This window comes from Cheilinus undulatus, linkage group 13, assembly GCF_018320785.1.
Source record: "Cheilinus undulatus linkage group 13, ASM1832078v1, whole genome shotgun sequence".
NCBI lineage: Eukaryota > Metazoa > Chordata > Actinopteri > Labriformes > Labridae > Cheilinus > Cheilinus undulatus.
The window spans coordinates 46,986,838-47,012,967 of NC_054877.1; the positions used below are offsets into that span (position 1 = coordinate 46,986,838).

The 26,130-nt window shown below is 39.6% G+C and overlaps 1 protein-coding gene across 1 annotated transcript in view; it reads left to right on the top strand.

The window, feature by feature from the left end:
* Window positions 1-26,130, top strand: part of LOC121519630 (receptor-type tyrosine-protein phosphatase N2-like) — a 361,356-nt gene that overhangs the window by 150,808 nt on the left and 184,418 nt on the right. Inside the window, exon 12 of the mRNA XM_041802418.1 lies at window positions 18,227-18,291. Coding sequence (XP_041658352.1) covers window positions 18,227-18,291 — 65 coding nt within the window. The remainder of the gene's footprint in view (window positions 1-18,226; window positions 18,292-26,130) is intronic.

Here is a 26,130-nt window from a genome sequence, read left to right on the forward strand (position 1 = left end):
TCAGTGGCGCCCCCCAGGGGAGGCCCGCCTCACACTATGAAAACCACTGGTATAGGTCTTACTATGTCCAGAAATACTTTGACAAAAACGATAATTCAATTGCAAAAAAATCACTTCACAAATTTACAAAACCTCAACTTTTGAAAAAATACATTTCCACCCCCTTTTTTTTGCCTTTTTTTTTAGAGAAGACGTGGGAAATATGATGAGGTAACTTCACTACACCTAGTGGCCAGATTTGGGTTTTAATGGCAGTCACATTGATGATTGTGTAAGTGAAGGCACTGTACTGGATATAAATGGACACAGCAAAGCAAGTCAACAGCAAATCTACTTGTCAATAAATGCACACGAAATGCTTCCTACAGCTGTTGCCCAAACAAAGCCTCTTAAAAGAAGTCGGTCTGTGAATGCTTCTTCCACAGTTTCAGCAAGTGAAAAGTCTTGTAGAGTGAAGAATCAGCTTTAGGACTAGACCAGGGCTTGTCTCGTCCTCCGTGGGGGAATCAGAGTTGCATGTCATTTGGGCTTTCTGTCCAGGTGATGTCAAAGGAGGGAAAAAAAACTCTTTGTACTTAACCGGCCTCTGCTGTCTGGGCTGAACTTTGGGCATGAAGCTACAATAGAAGGCAGCTGGTCTGCTGCTGTGAAGATGGTAGCAATGGTAACGCTGCAGGTGGTGGAATGGCTAATGCTGCATTCAGTTGTACTCAATTCAATTCAATTCAATTCAATTCAATTCAACTACTCGGAACTTGGAAAGATCCGGGTCGGAAATTCCGACTTCCGAGGTAAATGCGTTTCATTGCGTAAGCTCGGAAAACATGGCCGGCTGCAGTAAGCTGATGTTTGTTTGGATGTTTTTCGAGGGTCAAAAATTCCTGCTGGGGAAATATATTAGCTACTTGAGGGAGAGAGAGAAAGAGAAACATCATATTCTGTAAGTATGACTTGAATGCACCAGCGAGGGAATCCTGCATGAATCACTGAACTTATACGGACATCAAAGTGAGCTGTGCAGAGGCTTGTACTGTAGTAACACAAATGCTAAACTAGACGACACAAAAAGTAGAAGTAGAGGAGAAAGTGACTGTCACGGTGTGTGACGCCATTTTGCTATCACGTCATTCTGACCAACTTGGGCTGCTTGGACCCTACCCGAAATCCCGAGTCCGAGTCCCGAGCTCGAGGGCCGTTCTATTGCACTTTTCTGATTCGGAGGTCGGATTTATCCGAGTTCCGGGTACAATCGAACGCAGCATTAGAGGAAGGGTCACAAGAGCTATTCTAGTTTTGACACCCTGCACTTTCTCCTCAGGTCTCCTCATATCAGAGAGGAGATTGTGTCCTTTTCACACTCTGGTGTGAAGTGCTGCCAGGATCCTGGGACGATGAGGTCCTCGGTTTTTATGGCCCATAGTAGAACAATTTCATCTATACTAGAAAGATAGGCATCTACACTGCTACCTAAATCAGTGTCTTTGTTGCGTTGCTCTGCGTCAGTGGTTCTCAACCTTGGGGTCGGCATCCCTTTGGGGGTTGCGAGACACTGAGAGGGGGGTCCAGACCCCCCCCCCCCCCAGTTTTTTTTTTAAATTCCACTGTTGCCACATTACACCAATTTTGCCAAGTTTTAACCATTTTGATAATTTTTTCCCACAAATTTTAACACATTATTGCCATTTTAAACCCTTTCCACCACTTTTCTGCCTGTTTTTGCCACTTTTAAACCAATTCTTGCCACATAATCCTAGTGTTGCCTCTGTTGAGCCATTATTGCTACTATTAAGCCCATTTTACCACTTTTTATGCCCAATTTTTCCGATTTTAACCACATTTAACTATCTGATATGCCCATTTTTTCCAGATTGACCAATTTCTGCCAATATCTGCCTATTTTTTCTTTCTCAGTTAGCACTATTTTGCCAGTTTAGATATTTTTTCTGCCCATTTCACCAGATTTCCACCCATTTTTGCCAATTTAAAGCCTTTTCAGCCACTTTTTAATTCCCTTTAAGCACTGTTTATGCCCATTTTTGCCTTTTTTGGCTATTTTTTGCTGTACTCATTTAGTTTTTGACACTTCTAACCCATGTTTGCTACTTTTAAGATCCAATTTCACCACCTTTTCCACCATTTTTGCCATTATTAACCCACTTTTTCAATTTTTAACCCCTTTTAATTGATTTTTTTAACAAAATAAATTTACATTTTTAAGAAGGCTGTATACTATACAAATGATTTTAAAAAAGAGATTTGTTTTATTGATAGGAGTGGCTATTTTTTTTCAGGTTAGATATAAAATGTGGATATCACAGCTTAACTTTACAGTAGACCAGGATTTTGTTGACCTCCATGGGCCCTTTTATCCCTTTTATCCCCCCTAATGGACGGCTTTGTCTCCATTCTAGAAATGTTCATGGCTGTGTTCAACCACCTTCAGGTACAGTGGGGGTCCCAGGTCTCCGGCACCTTTACTTTGGGGGTCGCGGGCTGAAAAGGTTGAAAACCCCTGTTCTAAGCGATGGCAAACGGTTAAAAGATACAACACATCATTAAAAGTGCAGATTGTGGAATTTCAAAACTCCAGAAAAGCTGTGCCTCCATTTCTAATAAAACTAAAGACTAACACGCACTTATTTAATGTAAATGATAAAGAAAACAACAGGATTTAAAGTGTATTTACCTCTCTGCAGCAGTAGTCTTACCTGGTCTGAACCGTCCTGGTGCAGTAAACAGCAGGCTGGCGTGCTCCACAACCAAACACTAAACATTATTTACAGAAACTATCCAGGGTGTCAGCCGGTCTGTCAGGGACTTCCTCGTGTGCCTGAAGATGGAGAGCCGTTGCCTTTTCCTCCCTCTCCTCTCTCCCTCTCATCCTCAGCTGGGTGACGTTTGGCTCGACAGTCGGAGGGTTGATAGATGGCGTCCCAGCTTTGGCAGCGTTATCTCCGGTCACGCCAAACGATCGTCATCTGCCACTTATCAGCCACATAAACACCCCCCACAAACACTCTGAGTGTGGAAGGATACGGAGGCAGAGAGGAGACATAAGGAGGGGAGAGGATAAGGGATGGGTGGCAGGAGGATAGAAGAAGATGGAGGGGAAGGAGGGAGACAGCGGGAGAAGGATAGGAACAGTGGAGAGGGAAGGGAATTAGATTGTCTTCTAGACGTGGAATAACAATTAGGACTTGATCCATCTTAAAGAATTCTCATGCCATTGAACTACTTTCTTTAAAGGAAGAAAAAGGGACGTGCTATTTTGCTTACAAAGCCTAATTCCAAAAAAGTTGGGACATTGTGTAAAATGTTAACAAACACAATAAAGTGATTTGTAAATCATTTCCAACCTTTATCAAATTGCACAAGGCACAGAGACAAGATGTTTAGGGTGCTCTCACACTAGGGGCCCGGTCCCGGATCTGAGTGCACTTGAGCCCAAAGTCCGGTTCATTTTGTTCGTGTGAATGCAAACAAACCATACCCGGGCACCAGGCCTGGGCCCATTTGGGGAGGTGGTCTCGGGTGCGATTCAAGTGGACTCTGGCACGGATGGGATGTGAATGCATGTGAATATATAATATTTACTAATAATGGCTGACACGTTAATTTCTGTAAAAACAGATCAAATGTTAAGTCATTCTAAAACTTTATCAATATAATCGTTTTTTGGGTGGCTGCAGACATTCAAAGCCAAAAGATACCCTTAAAGCAGGGGTGTCAAACTCAGTCCCAGCAGGGGCCAGAGTCTGGATTTAGGTCTGACCTGAGAGCCTAACAGGGTCAACATTTAACCATAACTGTCAACCTCATTTTCACCAGTAATAAAATATGAAAAAGCACTGATGAGAAATCATTTGGAAATTCAAAAAAGTCAAAATGATGAGTTTAAAGGCTCAAATCTGAGATAAAAATTCCAATTTATTAGTTCAAAACATCAGAACACAATATCAAAAATAGAAAAAGAATGTTTTTTTAAGAGCAAATATACAAGGAGAAAGTTGAAATAATTTTGAAAGGTCAAAATATGTGATCAAATTTGAAATTGTGTGTCTTATTTCAAAATGTGGGATTAAAAGGCCAAAATTAGGAGTTGAAATTGTCAAAATATGAGCAAGACTTCAAAATGATGACTTAAAAATGTAAAAATATGATTTAAATTCAAACTTGGGAGTTTAAAAGTTAAAAATGTGATATAAATATAAAAATAATGAATTTAAAATGTCAAAATATTAGAAAAAAATTGAAATCATATGTTTAAAGTCAAAATGTGGGACTAAAAAGCCAAAGTAAGGAGTTAAAAAGGTCAAAATATGAGAAAAAAAAATTTAAATTGGGGATCTGAAAGATAAAAATGTGAACTATAAAGTCCAAATTATGAGTCGAAAAGGTCAAAATATGACATAAAATTTAACATTGTGGATGTAAAAGATACAAATATGACATATAAAGTCCAAATTATGAGTTGAAAGGTCAAAATATGTTTTCAAATTTGAAATTGGGGATGTAAAAGATAAAAATGTGAATTATAAAGTCCAAATTATGATTCCAAAAGGCCAAAATATGAAATGAAAAGTCAAAATAATAGGTTTGAGTCGTAATCTTAAGATGCAAAATTAAAAATATATAAATTAAACACAAATTATTTTCCCCCCACATTCTTGACTTTTTAAGAAATCGTTCTTACTCTTTACTTTTTCAGATTTTTAGCTTAAGGATATTTTAAATAATCAAGTTGAAGTTTACATTTTTATACTGGAGGAAATCTGCAGACCTCATACTGGTGGGCCAGTTAGAATACAAATATGATGAGATCTCGCGGACCAGATATAACCATTCCGTGGGCCGGATTTGGCCCCCGGGCCTTGAGTTTGACACCTGTGCCTTAAAACCACAACATCTTCTTTTCCTCCTTCTCTGAATTTAATGATGTTCCAGGGTCCGGACGCTTTGGGCTGCCAGTTGATGATCAGTGCCCTAGATGCTTACAGAGTGTTAGAAGGTGACGTGATGGACCGCAGGGGTGAGCATGCTCCTGTGCCAACATTTTAGAAGTGTTGCAGGTGCAGGCTTAAAATTCAGACAGTGTATCTTTCTAAAGACAACAATAAAGGCCGTTGGTTTGGTTGAATGACATTTTGCACATCCTAACTTCTTGCGGTTGGTGATTTTATACATGTAGGTTGAAACAAAGTGATGCGGTGAAGAATAAGCTCAGACCTGAGGGGAAAATTCAGCAAAGTTTTGGAGTGTAATCAGGGTCGTATTTCTTTTATTTCCTCACATTCTGGAGGTCAGATCCATTTGTGGAGTGTAAAGTTTCAGAGCTTATTCTTAAAGGTTATCTCCTCTTGAGGAATATTAGCTTTTCATGCCTATCCCCTCTAAGAACAGAAACCTCTTTAAACACTGAAATGAGTGTCTGTGTGCTGAGCTGCATTGTTTAGGGAAAAATCCTGAAATAAAGCAAAGGTTAGACTGATTTCGCTGATATATTTTGGTTTTATTTTAATAGCCTGGGCGTCGATGTGCTAATGAAAGCTTGTTACCGGCTTCCTGTGTCTGTGCAGCGAGGCGGCTGCTGATGCGAGGTCATTAATTGTTGTGGGTGGTCGGGCTATGTTTTCCTGCCGGGGGTCCCCGGTGTCATATCAGCTTAATGAATTGTTTATGTAAACTAATCGGAGTGTTTAATACCTGCCTTTTAAGGTGTGAATGAATCAAACAGAGCAGAAGCAGAGAGCTAAATGTCATCGATTAAAGCAGCGAGTGGTGTTCGCAACAACCAAGCAAACAAACACATTACGCTTGTTGTGAAATAGAAACTGGATAATGGATAACGCCTCGACTCATTATTTAATGTGGGAGGTTTGGACTCGGTGTCCTCATTTTAACTTTAGTTTATGCAGGGCGTAAGTTTAGATAACATTTAGTTAGTTACCATTTTCACTGGTGCATTCTCCCATGAAACTGAGTTATAACTTCCTGATAAATCCTCAGTAATGGCTGGCACCATAAATAGAAACTGGTCATTTATTCTGTGAGCCACTTTTTAAAATGCTCGTTTGAAATCAAACAGGCTATAAAACAACAAGACATGTTGGTATTAGGTTGTTTTAATTGTCAGCACTCTGGAAAATTTTACTCAGTTTGGAGTGTGCCTCAGAAAAATCTCCATTTAAAGAGCCGTGTAGCTCCAGCACTTCACGCCAGGGGTGTCAAACTCAAGGCCCGGGGGCCAAATCCGGCCTGTGGCACAGCTATACCCGGCCCCCCAGGTCATATTTTTTATTCTAACTGGCCCACCAGTATGAGGTCTGCAGATTTACTCATGAAGGTTCTTTTCTCATGAACCTTTTCTTTTTAAATGTTACATTTTTGGCTCATTTTTGGACCTTTATAACTCATTATTTTTACATTTATCTCATATCCTGACATTTTAAACTCTTAAATTTGAATTTTAATTGCAATAATTAACCTTTTCTTTTTAAAACTCTAAAATTTTTAACTTATCTTTAGAAATTTATAACTCAATATTTTTAAATGTATTTTGCATTTCGACCTTGTAAACTCTTGGTTTTGACTTTTGTCTCATATTTTGATCTTTTAGATTCACCATTTTAATTTTGGAGTTATATTCTGACATTTTAAACTCATGAAATTTAATTTTATCTTACATTTTTACATTTTCATCTCCTAACTTTGAACTTTAATTGCAATTATTAACCTTTTCTATTTAAAATCATACATTTTTATCTCATCTTTGGACCTTTATAACTCAATATTTTTAAATTTATCTAATATTTTGACCGTTAAAACTCTTGATTTTTAATTTTATCTCATATTTAGACCTTTTAGATTCACAATTTTAATTTTTGAGTAAAATTTTAACGTTTTAAACTCATGAAATTGACTTGATCTTACATGTTGACTCTTTCAGCTCCTACCGTTGAATTTTAATCGTAGTTATTAACTTTTTCTTTTTAAAATGTTACATTTTCGCTCATTTTTCTACCTTTAAAACTCAATATTTTTAAATGTATTTTATATTTTGACCTTTAAAACTCTTGATTTTGAATTTTATCCCATATTTTGACCTTTAAAACTCTTGATTTTGATTTTTATCCCATATTTTGGCCTTTTAGATTCACCATTTTAATTTTCGAGTAATATTTTGACATTTTAAACTCATGAAATTGAATTTTATCTTACATTTTGACATTTTTAACTCCTAACTTTGAATTTTAATTGCAATTACTAACCTTTTCTATTTACAATTATACATTTTTATCTCATCTTTGGACCTTTATAACTCAATATTTTTAAATTTAGCTTTTATGTTGACCTTTAAAACTCTCTTTTTTGAATTTTATCTCATATTTTCACCTTTTAAACTCTTGATTTTCTCTCCTGATATGTTTTTCTCATATCTTGACATTTCCTCCTCCTAAATATAACTTTAAATACCAAATATTGACCTTTTCGATTCAAAATGTATTTTTAATCATCTCATCTTTTGACCTTTTAAACTCATGATTTTGATTTTTTTAATTCTTTAACTGTTAAAAACCCTGATTTTAATTTATGACTTTTTTTTTAAATCTCAGAATCATTCATCATTCATGTTTTCAACAAACATCCAGCTTCCTTCAGTCTCATTATCCATCTCTGTAATATTTAAATATTGCACACTTGATACAGTATAATACTGGACTAAGGTGTTTTGTCATTCTCTCCTTTTGTCCATTTTGATTTCCCTCCATCTCCATCCAGTTGCCTTTCCCAGCCATCCCTCTTCATCCTCGCCTCTATTTGAATTTCCTATATCTTCATCTTTTTGTTCCAGCTTCAGTCACCTCCTCTTTCTCACTTCTTTCTCTGTCCCTGCATCGTTTTTCTTCCCTCCTCCCTCTGGTCTCATTCACTCTCTCCCACCTCTCATTTAGTCTCCCCCATCCGTCTGTCACCCCCTTGTCTTCACATCTCTGTCTTCCTGCTCTCTCGTCCCCCAGGTGGCTCTGGATACCATTTCGGCCCCCTGCTTTTGAATTTAATTACTCCTGGCATTGTCTTCATGAAACCCCCACACTCGCACTGATCCAGGCAATAACACCCAGGGTGGGGGCGGGATGGGAGATCAACAAAGAACAGATTGAAGGCTGAAAAGTTGATATCAGAAATTAGATTAATGACAGGGACAGAGAAACCCTATCTGATTAAGATGTGGATGAAAAACTGATGCTGGAATCTGATTGGATGGGAATTATCGAGATCTTTGGCACCAGTCAGGCAAAGTAGTCCATCCATCCATCCATCCATCCATCCATCCATCCATCCACTCATCCATCCATCCATCCATCCATCCACTCATCCATCCATCCATCCATCCATCCATCCATCCACTCATCCATCCATCCATCCATCCATCCACTCATCCATCCATCCATCCATCCATCCATCCATCCACTCATCCATCCATCCATCCATCCATCCATATATCCATCCATCCATCCATCCATCCATCCATCCATCCATCCGTGCATCCATTAAAAAATAGTGCACTAACTGTGGACTGTAGTTAATCACGATTAATGGGATTAATCTTGACAGCCCTTTTTAAAACCTTTGTCTACTTTCCAGCACTGACTGTGCTTTTTCAGCCGTAGACATCGATGTTACCCTATGCCATCAAAGCTTCTGAACTGTTTACTTAACTGATCTGGCCACAGAACAGTTTTCCATTTTGCCTTGGTCCATTGTAAATGTGCTTTTCCCTGAGAAGACTGTAGTCTTTCTGGATTGTGTTCGCACATGCATGTTCATTCTTCTGTAAATTTACAGATCTATCAACACTCACAGTCACAGTCACTTATGGAAGTTGAGACGAGGTATTGGGCTCCAAACAATAAAAGTGATAGATGCTTTCTCCTCCAGTTTCAAGCTTAAACCGGAACAGAAATGATATAAATCCTACCCCATTATTATCTTACATCTTTGTGATCGGCAGCTTTTTATTTTAGCTGTAAGACTTTCCTCTCCTCTGCTGTTTTATCATCTATATTTTTTTCTTGTTGGCTTTTTTTCTCATTATCTTGGAGACCTCCAGTGATGGTTTAGAGCAGTGGATCACCTCCTCCAGGCACACAGATAAAGCAGCCATCAATGTATTTTAATTTGTCGAGGGATTGCCGCTCTCATGATGGACTAATGTGATTACATCCCTGCACTGCTCTTCCCGCGGTTTGGATTTGAAGAATGCCTGCTGTTGTTTTGTCATTATAAGGCTCCTGAAATGGACCCAGGAGAGCCGAGTGAGAGGTATAAAGGTTGGGTGTGTGGCGGTGGGGGGGGTAGTGGGTAAAATAACGACCCTTCGGTGCTGTAAAAGCATCCATTCTGTCGGCCCAGGACTCGTGGAGCCAGCCTGGGCCTTCCCCTTTTGTCAACAGTGAAAAATGAAGCATTTCTGAATCCCCGACACTCGCTGCGTTTCCCTCTGGGTGCCTCAGATACATTGAGTTAACATAAAGCAAAATTCAGGACAGGGGCGGCCCGGGTGACAAATGAAGCGCCTCTCTGTGTTTTGGAGGGAAAATAAAGGGGCCCTTTTTGTAGAAATGAGATTTGGTGCTTCCTCCAGGCCAGTTTTCTGCAGTCCAAATGTATCTGAGAGCCACAATGGAAGATGGAATATTCTTGGAATGGAAAAAACAGAATAATCTGAGTATAGATCATTTCCCTTCAGCACGCTCTCAGTCCAATCACTGCTTTGCTCCCATTTTGTCACATTATGGCTTATTTTCACACGCCGCTGCCAGCCGGGCTAAAATAAAAGCCACCATTCGGCTTGATCACGACACCCGGCCCGTTGCAGCTTCTTAAAAATGGATCCAATTTGGGTTTTGGAGAGAAAGCTCGCTGGGGTACAAATGAGTCACCTCGGCCTGCCTGCTCATGTGCAGTGCTCTTGTCCGACTTGGACTCATTTGTAGTCTGCAGGAGAGAAGAGGGATGGATGGTCCGGATCGCTTTTGGCTGCGTTTCGGAGAGGGCTGCGGGGCAGTGGCGTTGGGAGGTCCAAAGACTTGTTCGCTAATTAGGGAGAGCTCGCCGCCTGTGATGCAGTCACGCTCGCTGGCTGTGTGGCGAGTCGCTCCGGGAAGCAGACGAGCGCTGGTGGTGCTGCTGAGTTTTACTGATTTCCTTCCAACCAAAATCACGTGGAGAGCTTTCATGTTTGTTTGGATGCGTCAGACTCTTTACTCTGAGTCTGTCTCAGAAATTAAATCTGTTTTTTTTCTCCTTTAGGTGCTTCTCTCTCTTATTTTTGTGCCTTGCTGCAGGAACAAGTCGATTAGATTCTGCCTCACCAATGAGGAAACAGAATCTTTACTTATTTGATGAGTTTAGTCCAGAATTTACCGCTGTCAACCATTTATGCTTTCTTTTTTCATTTGAACTTGAGCCATTGCTGCATTTTACAAGAAACAGACAATGCACTCAACTCTCAGCCTCAGTGGAGGGTCTTTGGGAGTCGGTTTAGCTCAGTCTAGAGCAGTGTTACCCAACCCTGCTCAACCAAAGAGCCAAATTATTATAAAAGATCTTTGCAAGAGCCACAATCTAAGTGGTGAAAAGTGGCAAAAATAGTCAAAAAGCTGCAAAAACATGGCGAGAAATGAGTGGAAAGTGACTTAAATGGGCAGAAAGCAGCAAAGACTGGCAAAACTGGGAGAAAAGTGGCATTTAATGGAAAAAAGGGAAAAATGCAAACAGCAAAAAACAGGATAAAAATGGCAGAATTGAAAAAGGGGCAAAAACAGGATAAAAGTTGCAACAAAAAGAAGCAAAAATTGGCCAAAGCAGTAAAAGTTGATTGAAAGTGGCAAATCATAAAAAAAGGCAAATATTTGCAAATCAGGGCTGTGGAAATATCCAGACAATAATAAAGGAAAATAAAAGTGGCCAAGAAGTGGCAAAAAACAGGTGAAAATGGGCAAAGTAGGTATAAAATGGTCAAATCTGGGTGAAAAGTGGCGAAAAGGGTTGAGAAGTGACCAAAAAAACAGTTACAGGTGGCACAAAAGGTCAAAAAGCTGCAAAAACATGTCAAAATATGAGTGGAAAGTGATTAAAATGGGTGAAAAAGAGGCAAAATGGTGGGAAAAATTGGCAAAATGCAGCAGAGAGTAGAAAAAAATGGTGAAAAACTGGCATTAAATGGCATACAAGGGGAAAAAATGCCAACAGAAAAAATAGCAAGATAAAATTGGCTTAAAATCGTTAAAAAAAAAAAGTTGGGCAAAGCAGGTATGAACTGGAAAACATTGGGTGAAAAGTGGGAAAAACGGATGTGAAATGATCAAAAACAATTAGTCATAGGTGGTGAAAATGGTCAGAAAGATGCAAAAACATGGCATGAAGTGAGTGCAACGTGATTAAAATGGACAAAAAGCAGCTAAGAGTGGCAAAAATGGGAGAAAAGTTGCAACAGGAGCTGGCAAAAATTGGTCAAAGCAGTTAACATTGATTGAAAGTGGCAAATAATAAACAAAAGGCAGATATTTGCAAATCAGTGCAATGGAAATATCCAGATAATAATAAAGGATGAATATTAAACTTGACAGCTGAAGGCTACGGTATAAGTGTGGGAAAAACAACTGATTGTGACTTGCAGTGGATAATTTCCCTTTTCTAACACATAAAATGGCCACAATCTAAGTGGTGAAAAGTGGCAAAAATGTGTTAAAGTACCAATAAAAATAATTTAAAAGTGGCACAAACTGTCAAAAAGTGGCCAAGAAGTGGCAAAAAATAGGTGAAAATGGGCAAAGTAGGTATAAAACGGTCAAATCTGGGTGAAAAGTGGAGAAAAGGGTTGAGAAGTGACATAAAAAACAGTTACAGGTGGCACAAAAGGTCAAAAAGCTGCAAAAACATGTCAAAATATGAGTGGAAAGTGATTAAAATGGGCAAAAAAGAGGCAAAATGGTGGGAAACGTGGCAAATTGTAGCACAGAGTGTCAAAAATGGTGGAAAGGTCTCATTTAATGGCATAAAAGGGGAAAACTGCTGACAGAAAAGAGCAGGATAAAAGTGGCAAAACTGGTGAAAAAGAGTCAAAATTGGCCAAAGCAGTAAAAATGGGTTAAAAGCAATAACATGAGGGAATAACATTTCAAATTTACACATCAAAAAGAGCAACAAATCATCACAAAAGAGCCACGCGTTGAGTTTCACTGGTCTAGACCAACAACCAGACCCAGAGGCTGCAGTCCTTGATGCACTGGTTTCATATTTGAGTCCTGGGCTTCCATGGTCGAGCAGCTGCATCACCAAGTGCTACGCCAAGCATCAGATAGAGAAGTGTTAAGCACTGTACCCTGATTACCCATGCAGATGAAATCGGCAGGCGGTTATGGAAAGGGTCCCGTATCTTTGTTTGTTTGTATGTGTACAAGATAACTCAAGAACGGAAAGGCGGATCTTCACCAAACTTTCAAGGAATATTGGGATAGTGACAGGAAAGGATCGATTAGATTTTGGTGATGATCCACGCACCCGTTCGGTTTTTCTCTGACTTCGAAATTTTGAACACCATGGTAATCAATGGGAGCGTGAGTTCCTCAGTGGCGCTGCTTAGGCGTGGGTCTGCTGCCTCAGACGGTCATTCTACTTTTATGATGTAGTTGTTGGTGTCTTTAAAGCATGGTAAAACCATGACTCATACATTTTCACTAACAGCACAGACAGGCTGGTGTTGGTCCGTGTAGTTGTTGGTGTCTTTAAAGCATGGTAAAACCATGACTCATACATTTTCACTAACAGCACAGACAGGCTGGTGTTGGTCCGTGTAGTTGTTGGTGTCTTTAAAGCATGGTAAAACCATGACTCATACATTTTCACTAACAGCATAGACAGGCTGGTGTTGGTCCGGTCTCAAACACAGACGTATGAACACCTCTCCTGTTGCAGCCAGGAGACCCGAGATGTCTCAATAATGCTGTCAGCAGGTAGCGACTCCACACTCGGCTCTCCTCGCTGAGAAATAGAAGCTGAAGTGGCTGAATTGGTTTGTCAGCGTCGCCTTTTCTTCTGCTCAGAGAGGGATGTTGGAAAAGACTCGCGGTTCAGTGCTACACGTGTCGGGCGGAGACGTCTGTTTCTTCTTGTTTTGCTTCTCCAGCACCTTCGGCTCTCTGCTGTCTCGGCCATTTTCCATCACCTGTCAGAAGTCAAACACTTGTTGTCATGTCGGTAAATTGGTGGTGGTCAGAGGTGCAAATGCATGAATAGTTCAGCCATCACAGACTAGAGAGGCAGCTTTATGGAAACAGGAAGCTACATAGATTCATTTCCTGTAAGGTGGAGCTACATTTTATTTTTTAAGGCTGTATGCACACAGCTCTGCAGCTGTACTGTTAATTATGACTACTTTTGTTTACTTTCATTTTCATTAAACTGCTGATTCAAATGCAGTGAAGCACCATTTCCTTTAATTCAGGGGTGTCAAACTCAGTCACAGCAGGGGCCAGATTCTGGATTTAGGTCTGACCTGAGAGCCTAACAGGGTCAACATTTAACCATAACTGTCAACCTCATTTTCACCAGTAATAAAATATGAAAAAATCACTGATGAAAAATCATTTAATAATTCAAAAAAGTCAAAATGATGAGTTTAAAGGCTCGAATCTGAGATAAAAATTCCAATTTATTAGTTCAAAACATCAGAACTCAATATAAAAAAATAGAAAAAGAATGTTTTAAAGAGCAAATATATGAGGAGAAAGTTGAAATTATAATTTTGAAAGGTCAAAATATGAGATCAAATTTGAAATTGTGAGTCTGAAAGGTCAAAATATGGAATTAAAAAGCCAAAATTAGGAGTTGAAAATGTATAAATATGGGCTAGAATTCAAAATGATGGCTGAAAAATTTAAAAATATGATTTAAATTCAAATTTGGGAGTTTAAAAGTAATAATGTGAAAAAACAAAATTTATGAATTTAAAATGTCAAAATATTAGAAAAAAATTGAAATCATGTGTTTAAAAGTCAAAATGTGGGACTAAAAAGCCAAAGTAAGGAGTTGAAAAGGTCAAAATATAACCTAAATTTTAAAATTGGGGATCTGAAAGATAAAAATGTGAATTATGAAGTCCAAATTATGAGTCGAAAAGGTCAAAATATGACATAAAATTTAACATTGGTGATGTAAAAGATACAAATATGACATATAAAGTCCAACTTATGAATGGAAAAGGTCTAAATATGAAATGAAAAGTCAAAATCATAACTTTGAGTCGTAATCTTGAGATGAAAAATTGAAAATATGAAATAAAACACAAATTATTTTTTCCCCCACATTCTTGACTTTTTAAGAAATCTTTCTTAGGTCATGTTCACAGCTGATAGTCTGGGGACTCGGTGCGTTTTGGAACAGAAATGGCAACATTGTTGCACTTTCCTTTGGTTTTGTTCGCATTCACACTGTTCTCTTTGGTCAAACGGACCAAACCGTCTGAACACCTACAACCTCTGCCCGCTAGGCTCTGTCGCCACAAACAAACGGGCGACCAAGAAGAAAAGAAGGCATAGAAGAAGACGAAACTCCTTCCGCTGGTCTTTTCTTCCACATAAACAATAAAAAACACAGAATTTACGCTGACTTGTGGTTTCTGCTCTTGCATTTTGGCATAATGAGCAGCCGGTAAGGTGGTGAGCTGTCCAGCATGTTGTCCTTTACACAAGACGAATAAATCAGCACGGACTACAACGCGTTGCCATGGATACACAGACACCAAACGAGGCACCGACATGTATTTGAGTGTATTAAATCACATATAAATCCGTATATCATTACGCTTTATGCCTCTTCCTGCCTTTGGTTCACAAATTGGTCCACTTTGCCTTCACACCTCTAATGAACCGCACCAGGGTTCGTTAGGAAGCGGACTGAGACCCCCTGTTTCAAGCGGACCAGAGTCCGCTTGTTTGGTCCGCACCAGAGTTCGCATGAGCGTTCACACCACTCAAAACAAACCGGACTATCCGAGGAAACGGACCAGAGTTTGTTTAAAGCAGACCAAACCCTTACTCCACCCTTACTCTTTACTTTTTCAGATTTTTAGCTTAACAAGGATATTTGAAATCATCAAGCTGAAGTTTAGATTTTTATACTGGAGGAACTCTGCAGACCTCATTCTGGTGGGCCAGATAGAATACAAATATGATAAGATCTCGCGGGCCAGATATAATCGTTCTGTTGGCCGGATATGGCCCCCGGGCCTTGAGTTTGACACCTGTGTCCTAATTGGTCCATAAAAAATGTGACATGAAGTCCATCCAATCACAGTCCTTTCTTGTTTTTGAGAGGTCCCGCCCTTCCCAAACACCATCTCTGGGGTGAGACCCAGATGGATGTGTAATAGGTATTATCTAACATGTCAGGACGTCATATACTACCATCTCATGCCAAATTTCCAGCAGCTTTATGCTCTGTTGTTTTGGTGACAGAACATAAAAACTATTGAATCATGCTCTGACAGATTGAAAGACTAATTATGAAAGCTTTCAGTGAATTTAGAGGACTATGGGGGAGTCAGCGCTCACTATTAGCATATCCTTCATCTGCCTGGTGTGTCAACAAAGGAGCCTGGCTCCCTGTCTCCACACCGGTGTATTCAGATGCAAAGTAAAGTGAATGTAATTACGTCTGCATTTTTTCTACACGGTTTGTTCTTGTTTTAATATGAGCGCTGTCGTGTGTTTCATTGTAGCCTCTCATTTGTTTCCATTTAAGGCGATGAAAAAAAGGTCTGTGCAGCATTTAATTGTATTTGCGTGGAGTTTTGTTGTGGATGTGCGGCGGTAAAAGCTGGAATAAGAGCGGTTATTGTGGAGGGCCTGCAGAGGTGATGTTTCTCTAAATGTGACTGCTGGTTATGGCTGCTCTGATAACTCCAGTAACATCACCACTCTTTAAACCAGACGCTCGGTGTTCAGACTCAGCAGGAAGCTTGGTGAGGTTGAGATGCTTCCACAAACAGGGGGAGGAAAAAATATGCCACTACTTTTGACCTGTACATGCATACAAAAATCACTTTTGTCCCCAGAAATTCTGTAAATCCACAGCATATGTTGTATTAACTGTGGGATGATGGGACATCCTTTATCTCGAGCCTTGGTGCAGTTGTCCAATCATAAAAGAGTCTTCATTATTTATGGGACGTCAGTGATTGGACTTAGGGCTTTGTTTACTCACAGACCTTGTTGAACTTGCAGATTCATGCTGATTATCAATAGATTATATGTGGGTGAATTTCAGCCAATCACAGCTTTAGTTTCCTCTTTCTGTCTCTAAGGTCCTCTTGGAGCTGTTGCTGAATGAAGACTATAGCAGACTGCATTTCTGAGGTGTTTGGATCAATGAAGTTCTGGTTCTGCTGTGTATACGTTGTGTTTAAAGCTCAGGGGAAAGGAGGAAACATTGATTTTCTGTGAATCAGTCAAGCACAGATTTTTAAAGCTGGTTTGGTGGAAGTCGTTTTATTGATTAATAGCAGCGCCTGTGCACACATGGATGCAGACGGCACATTACTGAGGACACTAGGGATTCATCTAGTACATATGCAGTCTGAACTGCATGCAGAGCAGAATTACAGCTAGATTTAAAGGTACAACTGTTTTCTTATGCTGGTTCATTTCATTCATTTGCAATCACTTTGCCTGTGCCGATTTGATTTATAACAGTGTTACTCAACCCTGCTCAAGCAAAGAGCCAAAATGTTGAAAATACCTTTGCAAGAGCCACAATCTAAGTGGTGAAAAGTGGCAAAACGGCTTAAGGTAGCAATAAAAATGAGTTAAAGTTGGCAAATATGGTCATAAAGCAGCACAAATGGGTGAAAATGGGGAGAAAAAGTGGAAAATGGTAAGAAAGTAGCAAAAAAATGAGTGAAAGTGACTAAAAAAGGGTAAAAAGCAGTCACGATTGGCAAAAATAGGAAACAAGTGGTATTTCATGGCAAAATGTAGCTTAAATGAGCAAAAAGTGGCAAACAAATGTGAAAACCGGCAAAAAGGGGGAAGAAGTGGCAAAAAGAGGAGGCAAAAATTTGGAAGTATAAGGAAACAATTGGTACTTAATGGCAAAACATAGCTTATTTGGACAAAAAGTGGCAAAAATTGGCTAAAAGTAACAAAAATTGGGGAAAAAAAAGTTGCAAAAATGGGCAAAAAATAAGAAAAATGGAGTATTTAATTGCAAAACATAGCTTGATTTGGCCAAAAGTGGCAAAAATTCTGAAAAAGGCAAAAATGGGATGAAATTGGAAAAAGTGGCAAAAAGAAGAGGCAAAAATTTGGGAAAAAAGTAAACAATTGTTATTTAATGGCAAAAGGTAGCTTATTTGGATGAAAAGTGGCAAAAAATAGTTAGAAAGTAGCAAAAATGGGGTAAAAGTGGCAAAAATTGGGAAAAAAGTTGCAAAATGGGCGAAAAAAAAGAAATAAGGGGTATTTAAGGCAAAAGATAGCATAATAGATAAAAAGTGGCCAAAATGGGCTTAAAGAAGCAAAAATTGGGAAAAAAGAAGTTCAAAAAAGGGCAAAAACTAGGGGAAAAAAGGGTATTTAATTGCAAAAGGTAGCTAAAGTTGGCCAAAAGTGGCAAAAAATTCTGAAAGGGGAAAAATGGGATGAAATTGGAAAAAGTGGCAAAAAGAAGAGCCAAAAATTTAGTAAAAAGGGGAAACCATTGGTATTTAATTGCAAATGGTTGCTTATTTGAATGAAAAGTGGCAAAAAAATAGTAAAAAAAAGTGGCACAAAATGGGGTAAAAGTAGCACAAATGGGTGAAAAGGGGTTAAAAATGGGGAGAAAAACAAAGTTGCAAAATGGCCAATAAAAAGCAGAAAAAATGGGCTTTTAATGGCAAAAGATAGCATAAATGGATGAAAAGTGACAAAAATGTTTAAATGGCAAAAAAGTTTCCCTTTTTTAAGGTTTTTTGGGGGAATAATATTTAAAATTAAGACATAAAAGAGCCACATGTGGCTCCAGGGCCACACGTTGAGTATAACTGGTTAAACATGGCTTTCTTAATGTGGGCTCTGTGTTTATGAATGCACAGGCTTAGAAAATATCACCAGAGTTTAAATAATATACACTATTAGTTAATTAATGATGTTTTTCTGTGTGTCTGCCTTTGTCTCCACAGTTGAGCAGAAGGCAGCGCTGGAGAAGGAAGCCAAGGTCAGCATCCTGGAGGCCGGGGTCGCCGATGTGAGTACACCTGCTTAAACTCTTTCCTCCTTCGCGGTTCTTTCATTTTGAATCTTACATGAAATCTTTGGACGATGGGAGGCAGGCATGAGCCAAACAAACTGGAATCTCTCTGCAATAGCATGCCTACAGATGAGGGGTAACTAATGGTTTTTATCTTAGAATAACTTGCAGCATGGCTGGATGCAGCATGGCAACATTAAGGTATGAAGGTGAGTTATGCTCTTAGAAAGCAGCCTCATCTCCTTTGGATTCCGTCTGAAGGGACTGGCTCAGATTTGCCACAGGAATGTGTCCGTGGTGTTTGGTGAAAAGGTCTGAGGCCAGGGTCCTGTTCCAGCTGTCAGAGTTATTGCCTTGTGGAGTTGTACTGAGCAGGGGTTCAGTGTCATGTTGAAACAGGAAAAGTCCAAAAAAAGTCAAAAACACTTGACCAAATAGGACTGTCATTGATATGATTTCCTTCCTTTCTCACCTCTTCAAGTACAGCATATACCAAGCCTCCCAAATGCAGCAGATATAAAGGTTTTTATGGTGTCGTTTTTGGGACACTGCCTCTGTGGAATACTGTTGTGATGTGCTGACAAAGCCTCGGTTGGGTTGGATATGGATAGCTTGAGCAAACGCCGCTCTATTGCCCAGGAGATTTCTGTCCTTTCCCTGTGTCAAACCTAGATTTAACCGGTGTAATTTCTGAGCTGACTTCTAGTGGAGTTACTCAGGCTCTCTTCTGCAGTTTATAAGTCTGAACATGTGCTGTGCGGCAAAGCATGAAGTGATGACAGAAAACCCTGCCACTGGTTGTCAAAGCCTTGTCACAATGCATTCTGGGATACAAAGACAACATGGAGGTAGGATAACCCTGCTAGCTGCCAGAAAGATAAAAAAAAAAGTATTTTAATGGATAAACAGACATCCACTATCAGAGTCACTAGTGTGGATTTACTCTTTAAAGACCCCGGAAAGTCAGTCAAGTTCCACGCTCTCCAGGAAACGTTTTGTAAGCACTATGAAGACGTGGATAGCGTCATTAGAAAGGCACAGTGCAGGGTTTCCAGAGAAAAGACAAGTCATTGGCTACAATTTAGGGTTCAAAAGCTATTTAACTTTGAATAACACGTGCCTCTTATTGTCCTACATAACAACACCAGTTTTGGCATACTTTTTGTTATGTAGGAAATGGAAGAATCAAAAATGTCACGGAAACAGACTGGTTCAGATATCTGTAGATTTTACTGCACAGCTGGGTCTTTAACAGAAGAAAGACCTGGTATACAGACAAGAACATCATTTTATACTCTTGACAATAGGTCTTTGGAAACCACCACGTACATGTGCCAATCCTTACAAGGCCATCTCACTATTTCTGGCTTGCTGCCAGCTTAGGCAAACACAATTTTAGCCGTGTTACTTGAGTCCATGCAAACCATGACAAACTCACACTAATACATTTCTTTTAATTACTGTTTTTATTTCATATTTAGCTAATTTTATACACATTTTTAAAATAAAAATTGATGAAATGTACAATTTAAAATCATTTAAAAACATTTTTTTTTTTTTCTGGAAAGCTTTTGGCGACCCCCTCTTTCTGTCTCATGACCCCCGACAGCAGGGCTATCCAGTTAAAAATTCAACTGGGCCAAATTTTTAAATAAGAAATGTAGTCGGGCCAGACATGTTTAGTGCCCAGTAAGCAGATAAAATGTCAAATTCGAACCAATACAGACCAATTTGATGAAAAATATGCACTTTAATTCATAGCCTCCCTTTAAAATTTGGCAACATGACAAAAGCACATCAAAAAGCCCATAAAAACACAACAACAGAGCTGTATTTGAACCCGAGGTAATAGAAATGTTTTTTTTTTTCACTTGAATGAAAATAAAAAAAGAATGGTAATAATAATAATTTTAACCTTACCCTTCTGTCAGCATCGCTAGCCACGCTTCAAAACAACGCAGTGCATTGTAAGTAGACTGTCGCTAGGCTATGTGGAGTGTTACATTCACAGTAAGAAATACTGTGGGAATTTATGAAAACATGCAAAACAGGTTGCCCTCTGCATCACGACCACAGACTGGGCCGCTTGGGGTTTGGTTCTTGGCCACATGTGGCCCCCGAGCTTCTAATTGAATAGGCCTGCCCTACGGGGTCCCAACCCTCATGTTGAGAACCGCTGATTTAGACTACCAGGAGGATGCAATGAGGAACCTGTCACACTGTCATACTTTTAAATTTCTATTTATTTATCTGTATATTTTTACCTGAACGGCCAATTGTTGGCTTGGTGCATCAGTGTAATTTCAGTCAAAAAGTTTTTCTTTGGTTGACTCCAATCCTGATAAAAATCATTAGATTTGGAATCAAAATAGGAAGAATTATTCTTGTAATTCTTGTTCTTGTGTAAACAGAGACCCTGGTTATATATGAGGCTTTACAGTAGACTTTATATCAGCAGTGTCTGTCATAGTGTTCCCAATTCAAAGTTTAATTTATATGCTGATGCTACTGTGATTTATTGCTCTGCTCCTACAAAAACAAGAGGCTCTCTTTCCCTAAGAAGAGGCCTTTGATACTGAATAAAAACACTTTGGAGAAAATTTGATTTTGAATCATGAACACTGACTCAAAGAAAGCCACTGAACCTGTTGTGGATTCTTAAGCGATGAAAAGTAAAGAACCGACCCGTGAAATGAACCGTTTTCTCTGTTTTACTGTGTAAATGCAGCTGCTCTGTTTGTTTTTCTTATTGACTGGCTTATAGATTTGATGGTGCTATGTGTACCTTGAGAGTCTAAGGTCAATGCTTTTGCATTTGGACAGTGACATGGAGAGATTCAAGGGTTAATTCAGCAAATGCTGACGCTCTGACTTGAACTGGGATGGTTGATGCACATTGGATGCAGGCTCTATCATGCATCCAAATCCACAGAGAAAATGTGACTAGGTGTTCCTGATGTTCACTGTTTCCAACTGTAGATTGCATCCTTTATAATTGTGTAAATCAATGGTCAACACTGAGTAGAAGCAAAGCGAATCTGTAAAAAAAAAAGATGTAAGCTTTTCTGATGTTTGCTGCCCACTCCATTATCCCAGCCACCCCTCCTTGATTCTCTCAGCCTCTCCTGCTTGGTTTTCATCTCTGGGCATTGCTATTCTCCACCAGCTCTGCAGGAAATAGACTGCTGAGTGTCTGCACTCGCCTATTGATTCAAGAGTTAGTCTGCACCGATGACGGCACGCCATTCACCACGCTTATCAAAGTGGCAGCAGCGAGGTCTGAGAGAGAAACGCTCAGAGAAGGAGAGAGAGGAGCTTAGAAAGGAGAAGTTGAGCGGCTTCTGGAGGAGGCAGGGCCTATCGAGGTGATCAATACTCAGCTGCAAACAGGAGCCAATTATGGCCAATCGAAGCTCCGTTGTAAGAAAGAGAGAGGGAGAGAAGTGGAGAAAAATCCCTCCATCACAGGCTGCCAGATAGAGAAATAGCAAAAAGCTGTGGGCGAGGCACAACCTGCAACAAAACATCCATCATCAGCCCATACGGTGTTTATTATGGTTTTATCATACACTGTAAAATAAGAATATTAGCATACTACATCACTGCTGACAGCTTAAAATACAAAAAAAGAAAAGTTACTTTCTGTGGAGTGAAGATTTGTTCCCTCGCTGACGTCCGAGCTCGGCTCTGGGAGCAGATTTTGATCAAGACTGCAGGTTTGACTGTTGTTCTCATTCATCAGGCGCAGGAATAAATTCTCTTTCTTTCATTGATGCCTGTGTGTATTTGAGAAGACGATAACATGAATGTTTATTGATCCCTGTGGGGAAATTAGGTTGGCGCAGCAGCAAAGGATAATGGGGAAAAATAGCATGCAGTAAAACCAATAAAGACCAAACAGTTGAACAGTTAAACAGAACATCAATTATGGTGGGGTTGTTGGAGTTTATGCACCGACAATCTGGCATGTGAAATGAAACTGATGAGAGGGACCCGCATGCAAAGACTCGTTGTCTTCTTTTTCTTGGGATTGTTTTTATTACATGGTAGGCTGATTTTTTTTTCTGGTTTTAACAACCCAAGATCACATTATAGTGTTCTGGTCTTAGTTATAAATTTCAGCACTTTAAGAATCACTGTCCATTAAGATTTGACCTGATTTATATCCAAAACCTGCTCAAATAGGGGCAACTGGACTTGGTTAGGGTCCCCCCCAAGATCCTAAACCAAGTCAAGCTGGGCCTTTTTGGTCAAGGTTTGGGTAGCCATGACCTGGGTGTCTGAGAACCTGCACAATACCTGATTTATAGGTTGAATGTTGGTTCAGGAAGTGAGGAACAGCCATTAGGATGAAAAGGAAAAGAGAAAAGTTAGTACTTTAAAGCTCTACACCCGGGGTCATCAACCACATCTGCACAAGGGCCAGATTTAGTCTCCACAGAGACTCTGGAGGCCAGACTTTCAAATAACCAGAAATTAAATCAATATTTTGGTCTGATTAAAATATTATTGTAGTAGTATTTGTATTTCTTTTCAAAACCCAGGATATTTTTAGGTATTACAGCGAGATCTATCCCTGTTATCTATAACACAGCAGGCCACAAAGAGACAGACCAGCCCACAGAATTGTTCGGGCCCCTGAAAATCCCAAATGATGGGCCCTTCCCAGCTGTGATAAGCACTAATATTAATTCATTTTTGACACTTTTAACCCTTTTTATTTCTCATTTGGCCATTTCTGCAACATTTTCTACCCCTCAACTTATTTTTGATCATTTTTGCCACTTTTAAAACAATTTTTGCCACTTTTGCCCATTTTGACACTCTTTAACCCCTTTTCACTACTTTGCCAGGCTGGTTTTTAAATATTTTTGCCACTTTTAGATCATTTTTGATACTTTTTAGCCTCTTTAAAACAATTTTTCTTTTCTCTAACCCCTTTTAAACCAATTTTCCTGCACATTTTTGCCCCTTTGTGCCACTCTAGTATCCATTTTTGCCACTTTTTAACCTTTTTTCATTACTTTTTTGCAACATTTTGCCACTAAAAACCCATTCTTTTTACTTTTGCCTCTTTTATTCACTTTTACCATTTTTTTCCACATTTTACCCTCTTTTCCTGCAATGGTTTGCCCCTTTGTGCCATTCTAGTATCCATTTTGACACTTTTTAACCCTTTTCATTACTTTTTTGCACCATTTTAGCCACTAATAACTCATTTTATAGACTTTTTGCCCCTTTTTTCCTCTGTTACCAATTTTTTTTCCCAACATTTTAACCTCTTTTCCTGCACATTTTTGTCCCTTTGTGCCATCCTAGTATCCATTTTGCCACTTTTTAACCCTTGTTCATTACTTTTTTGCAACGTTTTTGCCACTAATAACGAATTTTTATCATTTTTGCCTCTTTTTTCCTCTTTTACAATTATTTTTGCCACATTTTAACCTCTTTTCCTGCACATTTTTGCCCCTTTGTGTCATCTCTGGCCATTTTTGCAACATTTCTGCAAGTCTTAACCCATTTTTAAAAATACATTTACTAATTATGAATGACGAGTGAATTTCTGTAAAAACAGGCCAAAATCAGATCATTCTAAAACTATTTTAATAGTAATTTTTTTTTGGATGGATTTAACAGCTGCAGACATTTGAAGCCAAAAGACACGCCTGCAACCAGAACATCTTCTTTTCCTCCTTTTCTGAATTTTTGCTGCCAGTTGATGATCACTGCTCTACATGGACTAAGTTGAATCCCTACACTTAACACAACGGGACTTTTACCACAGATTTACCTGGTGTGGAGGTGATCAATTGTACAAGTACTCAGTCCTACAGACCTCCTGGTGCTTAGCGCCACCTATCCATATGAGGGGGAAGAGTCTAGAGGAGTGGTTCTTATCTGGTTGGACCTCAGGACCCATCATCAGATCCTAAATGAGAAATGCGACCCAAATTTCTGATATTTCTCAAGAGTACCTGGATGCATCAGAGGACCTTCGCTTCACACCAGAAGTCGGAAAAGCGCTGCCATATCTCATCTTCTAATACCGGAAGTCACTTGAACTGAACATCTTCTTTGTTGTTTTCTCTGTGTGTCGCCGCCATGTTAGTAGAGACAAGTCTGCCAAGTAGGCAAATACAAGTAGGCAAAAAACATGTGAGAGTTTGGGTTAACAAGCACAGCGATAATGTTACATTAATTTTAATGAATCGATTTATGATCCAAATCTGGTCTGGATGGATGGATGGATGGATGGATGGACAGATGGATGGATGGATGGATGGATGGATGGATGGATGGATGGATGGATGGATGGATGGATGGATGGACAGATGGATGGATGGATGGATGGACAGATGGATGGATGGATGGATGGATGGATGGATGGATGGATGGATGGATGGATGGATGGATGGATTGATGATTGGACAGATGGATGGATGGATGGATGGATGGATGGATGAATGGATGGATGATTGGACAGATGGATGGATGGATGGATGGATGGATGGATGGATGGATGGATGGATGGATGGACAGATGGATGGATGGATAGATGGATGGATGGATGGATGGATGGATGGATGGATGGATGGACAGATGGATGGATGGATGGATGGATGGATGGATGGATGGATGGACAGATGGATGGATGGATAGATGGATGGATGGATGGATGGATGGAATGGATGGATGGATGGAATGGATGGATGGATGGATGGATGGATGGATGGATGGATAGATGGACAGATGGATAGATGGATGGATAGATGGAATGGATGGATGGATGGATGGATGGATGGACAGATGGATAGATGGATGGATAGACAGATGGATAGATGGATGGATAGATGGATGGATGGATGGATGGATGGATGGATGGATGCATAGACAGATGGATGGATGTTGGATGGATATGTTCCTCGTGTCACTGAGCACAGACATAATAAACAAAGGGAGATTGCCTGGCCAGACGTTGGCGTCACCGCCATGTTTCCAGAGGCAAGTCGCTACGTCATTAAATACAGAAGACCAGGGGTTTTCCATGGAATAAAAAGCACAAACGACAAGATTGCATGATTTTAATGAATCATTTATAACAAATGATCCATGTTAAACCCAGAATGTGAAACTTGTCTGGATGTATTTAGGAGAAATCATGAGAGGGAAAACTTCTGAGCATCACTGACTTTCCTCAAAGGTCAGCTCAGCTGTAAATCTGTGGCATCTGGTTCTCAAAAGGCCAACTACTATCAGAAATGCCACCAGCTAGGCTCTTATATTCACTGTGAGCTTAAAGACATTTCAGTGAGTACTTTGCATCACACAGATATGTTTTTTATGTTTTAATTCAGTGGCGAGAATCCAGTCAGACCAGACCGTCTGAGAGTCTAACAGGTCGAGTCCCTATAGCAGCCAAAGTGTCGTCCTTCAGCAGTGTTGATGTCTAGCCAAATAGTCTCTGAGTGAGTCAGCTCATCTCCTGCTGTTCGTTCTCCAGGGGTCGTTCAAGATTCGTGACCAACTTTCCAAGAAGAAAAAATCTTGTAAGAATCATATTTCTAGGAGTCATTCAGCATTTCCCCCTGGCTGCCTTTTCTTTAAAATTAAGGGCAGGAAATTAAACCACAATGAGATAAAAACAAGTTTTTTCTAAGTCTGAGCGCAGGCAAGATAGTGAAGAAGAGAACGGATAATTTGACATGGGAAAATGCAAAATTTACTCTGATTTAGAAATGTTAGTTTGTAATATAAAAACAGTGTTAAGCCAGGCTTTGTGCAGTTTTAAAGCGACACCTTGAACCATTCGTCTGGAGTGCTGAAAACATTTTTAAC